At 34.7% G+C, this 11481-nt stretch overlaps 1 protein-coding gene across 1 annotated transcript; it reads left to right on the plus strand.

Annotated features, from left to right (window-relative positions):
* Window positions 1-4957: 4957 nt before the first annotated feature.
* Window positions 4958-9903, plus strand: LOC130625005 (nuclear transcription factor Y subunit beta-like). The gene is made up of 9 exons (XM_057440084.1): window positions 4958-5232; window positions 6358-6504; window positions 6609-6670; window positions 6745-6810; window positions 7018-7085; window positions 7396-7525; window positions 8016-8115; window positions 8836-8909; window positions 9650-9903. Exons 1-9 carry the CDS (start codon window positions 5025-5027, stop codon window positions 9677-9679), a joined length of 885 nt encoding a protein of 294 aa, XP_057296067.1. The 5' UTR covers window positions 4958-5024; the 3' UTR covers window positions 9680-9903.
* Window positions 9904-11481: the final 1578 nt, after the last annotated feature.

The following is an 11481-nucleotide window of genomic DNA, read 5'->3' on the forward strand; positions in this document are numbered from 1 at the left end:
TCGTTGTTTTTAACGTTGAAAACAGCTTTTGTGGCCGTAACCTTTTGTAGTAGTTCGATATAGATACCATGGAGGTAGTAATCCTCTCATTGGTTTAAATACATACCTATGATCCTCGACAATATCCAATCAGATCTATTGGTTAAGAAATTACTTAATTTTTTCAACCTCTTAAAAAGATCGCGTACGAATTTTTTGAAAATATTATCAAATTCACCAACATGTAAATATTTTGTCTTGGGTGTACCAAGAAAATGTTCGATATATCTGTACTTGCCTGTGGTTGGGTCATGGTCTAACTGTTTCAATTCTATTAACATAGTGAAGGCTACTATGTTGCCATTCAACATCATCAAAATGGTAACTTTTTAAATCATTACCTGTTCCGGTTTTAATTAGTGTAGACTTTCTGTAGATTTTTAATTATTTTGGCGTTTCTATTATCTATTATAAAAGCTTTGATTGCATACCATACAATACTTATTATGTTAGATCCATCAATTCCGTCTTATGCCGATTTGGTAACATTTTAATTCTAGCGCAGTTTTTATGAAAAATATCATTATCGTCCTTGAGACCAGCTAAGAGAGTGTCGTGAAATTTTATGAAAAGAACTTACTTGTCTTGCTCAAGGAGCAGCAGTAAAATTCAACGTTTGGGTTTGATGCAAAAATCTATAGCGTTCTATTACCCTTCCTTTCTGGTACACTTACAGAAAATCTCATATTATCAGATATGAGATGGAGTGGGGGCAGGGTGTTAGGTGTACCACAAACACCAGCGTACTAGAACTAATAGATTCTGTGCGCGAAACTGGCATTCGAACTAATAGATTCTGTGTGCGAAACTGGCGCTAGAACTGATAGATGGTGCGCGCGAAAGCTATCCAGTTACATCTACTCATTATAACAGGAAGTTTACAGCATAGTGAACAAAATTTTATAAGGATATAATGTCTAAGAGTAAACTTTAAATTAAAGCCAACCAATACGCGCTAACTAATTTCAGATGGTATTTCACTAGTTGTTGCAGTCAATAGTATTGTAAACCATCTTGTAAAAATGGCTAGCTACCACTGACAGGTGAGAAATTATTGGTTGGATTTCTTCGTGCAAGGATTAAGCAAAGTCCACGTTGCGCAGGATTGATAATATCTCGATTGATGCAACAGAGGTGTTGCATCAAGCAATATATTTTCGTTGGTATTCGTTGAAGATTGTTATAGTATGAGTACAGAGGTCGATGAAGTAAGTAAGTCATTGCGAGATGGTTACACCAGACAATTAAATTCCCGAAATTTGCATCAAAAATCTTGGTAAAAATATTTTGAGATAAGACAGCTAATTTCAAAGTTCGGTACCATAAGTTAGTGCGTAGGCATTTCTTTTTCTATATTAGATTCACACATTTTGGACTTGTCAATGTTCAGAGTGGACTTAGGTTATTTTGTAAAATCAAAATTCTTGAAATGTTGTGCTATTTGTTGCTGACTTCAGCCTGGTTATATTGTAGGAATTTCAGGGTTTTCGCGGGCCCCAACGTTGACTATTTCGGTGTGTGCGGATGTGCAAGAGAATGTGACTAGCGACTTTTCAACGCTGTCTGCCTGGCCTACGTTTGTGCAAACACAGCGACTTTGCAGCCTGACACCTTTGTCCATCATATTTAAATAATGAGGGAAAACTGCCTTGGACGTGTATTAAGCATGATGTTGAGATCCTATTGACAATTTATGAATTGTGATTCATACAGCGAATAACACTCGATGCAGTCACTTTTCTAATTTGGAAGTATCTTTCCTTGAAAACAAGGCTTTGACTAGTTAGTATATGCCTGTGGATTGACTAAATTAACAGGTAGTTTTGAAGCGGTAGCAGAGTTGTCCCTTTTTTGTCATAGAAAGAACTCACCATGCATTGGTCTTTGGGTCTGGCTAATATGAAATTGCTGGAATTCAATTGTTTACTAAATGCCTGTTCTGTTGTTTTCTGCTAACAGTTTACCTGCGTTATTTCTTCCCTTGGTAGTCAATCTAGTTTCAAGGGCATGTTGTATATTATCTAATATCCGCGGGGAAGAACGGCGGGAAAAGTAGGTGCACTTGCCCGCCACACCGTAGTTATAAGCCTTTTTTACGCCCTAACTAGCAACCTGGCGTTATCCCAAAAGGAACCTCGTTCATTTACAAAATGGCGGCCATCAACAAAACAGGAAACTTATTGTAAAGCAGAAAAAATACGTGACAGAATTTGTTGATCTTGCTAGCGGGATAAAAACGATGAATTTTGTTAAGTGAAAGGTCTACACATATAAAACATAAATAATAACATCTCTCTCCCTCCTTTTAGGTCAAGGAAGAAATTATATTATATATATATATATATATAGCTAGCTACAGTCCACCTCCCACATGTGTTTAATCAGGAAATCAAGTGCTAGTTTGATACAACTTGCTTCATTTTAACTCATGGTATGTCTGCAATTACGTTTTTGGTCACAGTTAGTGTGCAGGGTGCCATTGTAACAAGCTAAACTGCAGTATTATCATTTGCAACAACACCTGACACTTCTGCACCCATGACAATCTTTGTTTTCCTCATAGCCCCCACTATTCATTCTGTTTTGATCTACATAGCTGTCATAACTGGTAGCCTTATTTTCAGTGCAAGAGATCATCTTGGATTTAAACCAAGGCCAAATAATGCCAGAGACTCTAAGAGTGTGAATATATTCTTTCTGTATAGCGTTCAACACAAAAATATTGATATCTCAGGTGGTTGTCTAGTTGAGCGACTGTTGTGCTTGTATGACTTTCCCAGCTCAAATGGGAGCCTTAAATACACTAGGACCCCCTTCCAGGATCCTTGTTGATAGCTGTACCAACAGGAACTGAGGAGTCTTCTTTATTTGCTTTTTTATTTTTCCCACCTCGTTACACTGGTCTTACTGTTCTGCCCATTCTTAGGACGCTGCCCAATCTTTGGACATAAAATTGCCCAGTCTTAAGACTGGCCGTCCAGTCTTAAGATTGGACGGGGCGTCACAAAATTGGGCAAAAGACCATGTTAGGCCCATCCTTGGCACCTTTTAGATTTTAAAGAAGGGATGTACCACATGACCTCTGTTTTTTTTGTCCCAACAGACATTCTCAGGCACATTAAAACATCATATTTTGGGTACTGTTGAATTGACCTGGCCAGTTTTTGGACACAGTAGAGTGAAAATCGTAGCTAGCTAGGTAGCTGGTAGAGCACGTGTTATACATTTATCATTTATATACAGCTTGTAGTATAGTGGCTAAATTTTAAAAATAAAATGTTTATATTTATAAAGAATCAGAAAAATCGTATTCAACCATATTATTAGTTAGCTAGCTGTTAATTTCATTGGATGAGATGTCAGCTAGCTAATATGGTTGAGTAGTTTGAATTTTTTAAACATATAATACATGGTATATATAAATATTTGGCCTTTTGATTTTCCAAGAAAAGTTTTAATTTAAAGTTCCTATTAAGAGGTAAATTCTAGAAATTTATTGTTCTGTTTGTCTTTCACAATTGTTCTAAGATTGGGCATGTACGTCTATAGATTGGGCAGTCCAGTCTTAAGACTGGCTACCCATTTGTCACTGTTGGAAGATTGGCCTGGCCAGTCTTAAGACGGGGCCCTTCCAAGATTATGCAAATTATTACCTTCTCAACACATGCCTCTTTCCATTCTAAACTTAGCAATGTGGTGCCGTAGATTAGTGGTTATAGCTCTCGTACTCTGTGCGCGAGACCGGGGTTCGATTCCTCTTGACAGCAATTCAACATGGGCGAGTGAATGTTACCATAGCCCTGGGTTAACGCAAGCCATGTGAGGGAAATTGGGGAGATGGCACACTGTGTGGGCCGTTGGATGTTGCCGGAAGTTGTCTAGTAGAGCGCGGGCCCTAATTGGGTCTGCATGCTCAAAATGAGCATTAAATAGGACTCTCCATCTAAGCCATGACCTCTCCTGGAAATAATAGACAGGGTATATCCCTCGATATTTGTGAGGCTAGCCATGTAAAATATGCACATCTATCTATCTATCTATCTATCTATCTATCTATCTATCTATCTATCTATCTATCTATCTATCTATCTATCTATCTATCTATCTATCTATCTATCTATCTATCTATCTATCTATCTATCTATCTATCTATCTATCTATCTATCTATCTATCTATCTATCTAGCTTATACCTTGCCCTCCTCCCTTCCACAAATCTCACTGAAGCTCCTCTCCACCTGATTTTCAAAAAAAACTGAGTTACCTTGGTAAAGGTTTGACGGTCCTCACACCTGACGCCTGTCCTACCATGTGCAATACATTTACTCCTTAAAGTACTTCTTCTGTCCTTGAAAATAAGCTATGGTGGAGGACGTTTGACTTCCCTCTTGTCTCTCTTCACTCTCATGTCATGCTAATTTTTTTTTCTTATTAAAACTGCAAACGGTTTTTTTGTTACTTATGTAACAAGCTGCAAAAGCTGCAAAATTTAGGCTTCTATTTCCAAGCGATTCCAAAGATATTTTTCTGTTTTCACCCTGCTTTATTTTTTTCACACTTGATCCGCCATTTTTGATTTTTATTTTTTTCTAATAATTTTAGTTTTTATATGGTAAATAATAAAAATTGGTATATAGCCATGTTATCTTAAATCATAATTTAGAAGTCTTAACTTAAACAGATCTTGTCTTTTATGAACTACAGATTAATTAATGTCATTATTATCATGAGCAATCAATTTACAAAAAGTGGTGTTATAATTAGCATTCCATTAAGTTTAATTTACATTTAACGCTCAATTTTAATCCCAGAAAAATACAGTATATATAAACTTGTTTTGTTAAAATTTTGCTGCAGTATGATGATAAAATTAATGATGAGTGCATGAATTGTTTTGCTTTTGCCTATTTTTAAAATGCAAGTTTTATGCTTTAACCCAGATAAAAATATATTGCAAACAGTGGTATTTAAAAACTAATTGAAGTTATGGAACAAAGAGATGAGAAGCCTGTTATTACTCCACAAGAAGAAGTGTCAGTTTCCACAACTAATCCAGTTTTGATAAATGCAGCAAAAAGAAATGGTCAAGTCCACCTAAATGCATCAGGGGACAACAGATCAGTAATGCTGTTACAACAACCACAGTTGGTTTCTGTAAATGCAGGCACAACCCAACCTCCAGTGATCAATACAGGTGATTTTTTTTTATTTTGTTATGTTAGCATCAGATAGAAATGTATTATTGTGATTATAAAAAAGATAAGCAGGAGAGCACAGGTTGATAAAAATTATTCATTATGCATCTCAGTGCACATATCTTTCAGTCAAAAAGGTTGTTTACAAATAGTGGGGAAAAAATTCTCCAAAAAATTCTCCTGAATACTATAATTAAGAAATTTTTGTGAGAAAAATTTCCGCAAACCTAGACACTTTTGGGATTCTATATATATATTAAACAATTTTGCGAAACTTCTGTGATATAAAAGATTAACAGTTTGTGCAAGATGAACTTTCGTAATTTATAAATTTCCGACTTGCTTGCTGAGGCAAGAAGTTTCTCATATTTGAAACAATCATCCTACAGTCTAAGTCTATGCAAATATATTCTCATGTTTGGAGAAAAAATTGCATTTTGAAGAGAATGCAAGGTAAAATGAAAATTATTTTTAAACTTTCAGCAAAACAACTTTCTGCAAAGGGACGGCTTAAAAAGTGTGTACTATAAGCTTTTGCAAATGGTCATTTTTGAAAGTTTTACAGGACAATGTTTTGGAAAAGATTCTAAAATTAACAAAAGTTTCAGTTGTAAAACTTTCTCGAATTAAAGCATCCTTATTTTGCCCTAAGAGTGTTCATCCTGTTTTACCAATTTTTGTATAAACGTGTGTCAGTACTTTGCCAACAACATTTTTTACAGTTTTTCATAACCACAATCAAATATTTTTGATGCCAAAATTTCAGGACTAAAATGTTTTTTTGCTTTCTGTTTGGAATAATCTAGTGTGTAGAAAGTTACTTCCAAGGTGTTGTTTCTATATCATTCAGGTTTTTTTCTGAAAAGAAAATATTATTTTAAAAGGCAAAAGATTTTGGAAAAAAGCTTTGGACCATAAGGTTGTCCGCCTAGACTGATTAAAATTAACAAACTTAGTGGAGGAGACTTTTTAGGGGGTATTTGGATTTTCCAATCATTTTGCAGGAAACCCTTTTTTAAATTTTATTGTCAAAGTGAATTTAGCTTCTTGCTATTCACGACCGTAGTTACCTGGTCAGTGTTGGTCTTTTTTTAATAACAATATGAATTTACAAAATATTTTAGGAATTGATAGTTCGGCTCCCACACGCTCAATGCATTCCACTGGTGTATCAACGTCTGTTGCAGACTATGTTATCCCAGGAGCAAGTATGTTGCCATCTGGAAGCAGTTTTGTTCACGTGCCCATGATGAGTCACCAGGAAACTGCTGGTATAACTTTTGTTCGTTTTTTGTTTACCTTGGCGTGTTGACTGGTTTATTTTGCATATGTCTGTATTATAAAAGAGTTCTGTAGGTCTTTCATATTCATTTAGAAACAGAAATCGATGGATCGTATGATGAGCCTGTGAGAGATAAAGATGAACTAAGGGAACAGGTATTTTTAATTGTTTCTCCACGTGCCAAAATTTACCTTTTCTTCATTTTTTTCTTTTTCTGAATTATTTATAGGACCGATTCTTACCGATAGCAAACGTTTCACGAATTATGAAGAAAGCCATTCCAGAAACAGGCAAGGTAATGTTGGTATTAGTGTGTTAGGCAGTGTATTTGTTTAGTTTTCTTCTGTTATGTATTGTTTTCTCTATGACAAAAAATGTCACTTTTTGTCTATGTTGGTTTTGATACTCAAGTATAATATATGTTTCCACTGCTACAATATAATTTAACAAATAAAGCAAGTCAAATACTATTTGTGATTCAATTCATGGATATTTCTTTTAGATCGCAAAAGATGCAAAAGAATGTGTTCAAGAATGTGTTTCAGAGTTCATCAGCTTCATCACCAGCGAGTATCCTTTTGCTAAAAAAATAATATTTAGCTCTTTGGCTTTGTTATCAGGGATGACATTTAATGCTCAAGAAATGATGTTTTGTGGCCTTTGTACAATCACCAATTTTATAAATATCTGACTTGATTTTTAATGCGTTTTTTACATTCTTGTTTCGTAAAGTCAAGTTTTTCATATGACAATTTTTCGAAAAAAAAATTAAGGGCAAAACTGTTGTAGATTCTTGTTTCATAAAGTCCACATTGATCATGAATGTGCAGCATATTTTCAAATGCGAAAAATTTTCGTTAACTACACACCACGTGAACAGAGCTAGCGAGAGATGTCAACAGGAAAAGCGTAAAACAATCAATGGCGAAGATATATTATTTGCGATGACTACGCTTGGTTTTGACAATTATATTGAACCACTAAAAGTGTATCTTACAAAGTATCGAGAGGTATGGATGCTTTTTATTTATTACTTGTATGCATTCTTATTTATTATTTTAAGAATTGTAAATGGTCAATTTTTTTGTTTCTAAAAATACCACATGAAATGCCACTTGATGACTGAAACTGCGTGATCAGTGGTTTGAATGTTTTTTTTTCTATTTTATCATTGTACTTATTTTAACCTACAAAACCAACCAGGCCGAAGTAATACAGTTCAATGCCACTCCTAGCATATGCTTAATTTTGTTCCCATTTCCTAAAATGGTATATATTTAGGGTCAAGTTTCTTCGCGATTTTAAATGTAACATTCGTGAGGAAAAGTATTTTTTGCGAGATCATTGTTGCCTGTCGCAAAAAAAAACAACAACAAGAATTTGGCGAAAATATTTTTGGTCACTTTAGGTAAAATTTTCCTCACGAAATTGTAAACTATAAAGGAGATATATACAACATAATGTTAAAAAGGCTATTTCCTTCCTTTCCTTTTTTTGAAGACAATAAAAGGTGACAAAATTTTGAACGCCACTGAATATAACGGTATGGAGGTAGAAGACGGTACGAGTCACATGCAACATACCATACAATATCAAGTTGGTATGTAATCTTTGTTAATTTGTTCTGCACCCTTTTGTTTTTATTCTGCATAATAACAAAAATTAGATTGAGTATTCAAAAGTGTTTACCTTGGTCTTCTCCCTGCGGAGTCCATCTACAATCCGTGGCTCGTTTGGTTGGTGTTTTTCAACTTTTACTTGTGATACTAGGTGTAAAAGTATAACAATTGTTAACTTGATTCGTTTAAACATTATTCAGCATTAATTGTCTACTCTGCGTCAATGATCTGAATACAATACATAACAAATGTTTGACAAGTGCTTTTCCTCCCTGTCTCAATGTTTATTAGTAACAAATCAGTTCGAATGAAATTGACACTGTGACAACATCAAGTCTGAATGTTGTTGTCAGTTTCAGCATTCATTTTTTTCTTTTTTTGGCATTTGGGAACTTTTTTGGACCAAAAAATAGGACTAGAGTTGTTTAGCAAAATTTAGATTTCGTTATCTTGTTAAGCATGCGTACTGTCTATTTATACCAAAAAATAAAATTGCAGGACATATTTCGACAAAATTCAAGGTATCAATCGTTAGACAAAAGGCACTTGTTTACATAAAGAAAAAATGTCGCAGCGAAAAAACGTATAGCCTCTTCACTTGCGATTGAAATCCGCAGACTGAGCGTTATTATTTTGAATACTTGATTCAACTTTGGAGATTAGCTTGCAAGGGAAATTAAGTGAGTGGATTTCGTTTTTAGCTGGAAACACGTTGCACCCGAGTATGGTGAGCAGTGATGGAACGTTTGCGTACACCCAAGCACAAGTATCTCAGGTATGATTGACCAACATGGTGCGGACCTCATTACAGAAAATTAACGAATCGTGAATTAACAAAGATTGTCGTGTCGGTATTCATTTTTCCGCGATTTGCGACGGACGAATTTCCGTGGACTTTTCCGTCGGGTAAATTCCAGTGGATTTTACCACACACTAACGACTAGTATTTCCTTCGAGTAAATTCCGGTGGATTTTTCCACAGACTAACGATCAGTATTTCCGTCAAGTAAATTCCTGTGGATTTTTTCACAGACTAACGACCAGTATAATTCAATTTTATCCTTGTTAGTTTATACATCAATTCGATGTCTAATAATTTTAACTGCATCTTATCCACGTCAATAGGAAAATTTTAAATATGAGAGGAGGAACATTTAACTAATTAGAAGGATTCGTCTGGTTTTTTTTTCTGCATGATTAGCGCTTTCGTGAATGTTTAGGAGAACGGCATTTTCTCAAGTTGTACATTTCCCACCTTAACTTTAAACTGTCGTTGATGAAGCGATTCGTTAATAGCCTGCAATAAGGTATTTATCCTGATGTTAAGATAAAGTGCGTTTAAGCTTTCGCTCGCTCTCGAGTTTAGTAGTGGCACTTGTTTCCGCTATTTTTTAAAGTGTAATTTTTTACCTTGTGAAATCAACATTGAAAAATTGCACGGACATCCACGCGCCATGAACTGTCCAATATTTGTGTTAGTAATGAATTTTTTTTTTTTTTAATTTTTTCTTATAGTTACCCCAAGGAATGCATTTTTCTACGTGATCGAACTGAAATTGTTGGAATGCAATCGTGCTATCTTGGACATGTTTCTCGAAGAGAAGGTATCCGATAAAATGCGTCTGTTGTCACGTGTATAACAAAGATATTTTCTGCATCGATTTGTCAGATAGGAGTTTCAAGATAACAAAACCTTATTTATTTTTGCGTGGTAAATTTTTAGTTTGTAAATAGTAATTCAATTAAAGAAAAGATGTTATTGAATCTGAGTTGATTCTTAAGCTTCAGCATTCTTCGCTTCCTCATAACAGTAATTACATTTTTTGACTTTTCATTCCAGTAGAAAACAAACTGTTTGGACTGGTTGTCAAAAATCATAGTTCGCGAATGATAATAAATTCAAGTCTAGTGTACAGAATTTACAAAAATAGAATGATTCTAAGTATTTTGCCCTTCTGTCGTGGACCACAGTGTAGTCTGTTTTCATGGCGTTTTAAAGAGATTGTCGAGAGACTAAATTTAACGAAATTAAAAAATATTCAAATAAAGAGCCGCTGAAATACTACTATCGTTTAGCTCGTGATCCAGAAATACAAACAAAATATGAGAAATGTGAGAAAAGAACCTAATTATTAAGAACCTAGGTTGATTGAGTATACAAAATTTAAATAAAATAAAATTGTAATTTTCGAAAAACTCGAGATAAAGTAGGTTACTAAGAAAAAAGTGCAACTGTAAAATGTTTTCTATTTAATAATAACTTCATTTAAGATGGGTTTCTCGGCATGTTTTTACTAAACAAATTTTACAGCTACGGGTCAACCCATGCCATGTGATGGAAATTGGGTAGGTAATGCCGGTGTATACTTAATGTATACATTCTGACACCACATTAATAAAAGTGTTTCAAACACTGAAGTGGCTATATCCTGTATAAATATTTGGAATAATAATAATAATAATAACAATAATAATAATAAGCCCCGAAAATCCTTTCTGGGCATAGCAAGCTATTTGTGATATTCAGCATGTGTCAGGCAATATCGCATAAACCATCTCTTCTCTCGGAAGTTTTGAGTTATTTCAGGGGTGCTTATATGAGGCGACCTGGTCTGGTTGACCGGGGTGCACGACCAGCTGAACTATATAGAATGTTTGTCTCAGAAGCAAGCCAGTTTGCTTTTTTGAAATCTCGGTAGAATTTACCAAGATCCTAGGCGTAGATGTTTTTTTTAAGCTTTATGACGATGTCATATAGCTATCTACACTGTCCCAAGATCTCGTCAATTTGAGAACGAGTAGCTATCCTAATATATTTTTACGACTTTAGTTATTTTTACTCTATACCTTTCATAACTATAAAGTAATATCTACCTACTATGTTATATGTCTGATATCAACTATATACTAATTTATTTACTCCTTCACAATTTTCCTTTTTTAAATTGCGGGCCGTATTCCCTGTGCTTCAGGGTGGACACGCAAGTGATGTTTCTTCATCATTTAAAGCAACCTTTTGCTGTCAGGCTGCTACTGGCATCATGCAATAGGTGCGCTGAAGAGAGTGTTAACTAGGCATGAATACTTTCACCACCCTGCTCGCTATAGAGACCAAGTCCAACACCCCACTTCTCAATGAATCCAACAACATGTTTTTCCAGCAAGTGAAGTTTTGGAGTCACAGTTGGAGATTCTGACCGGAAGTACAACATCAAATCCTTGGTAGCTTTTAAAATCTTTTTTAAATCAAATTTTAGAAAGATTTTCAAAAAAAACAAGATTTATTAGCGCTGATTATTTATTCAAATAAGGACGATAATTTTTCTTTGCAGAAATCATGACAAAAA

This window comes from Hydractinia symbiolongicarpus, chromosome 14 (assembly GCF_029227915.1).
Source record: "Hydractinia symbiolongicarpus strain clone_291-10 chromosome 14, HSymV2.1, whole genome shotgun sequence".
Taxonomy (NCBI): domain Eukaryota; kingdom Metazoa; phylum Cnidaria; class Hydrozoa; order Anthoathecata; family Hydractiniidae; genus Hydractinia; species Hydractinia symbiolongicarpus.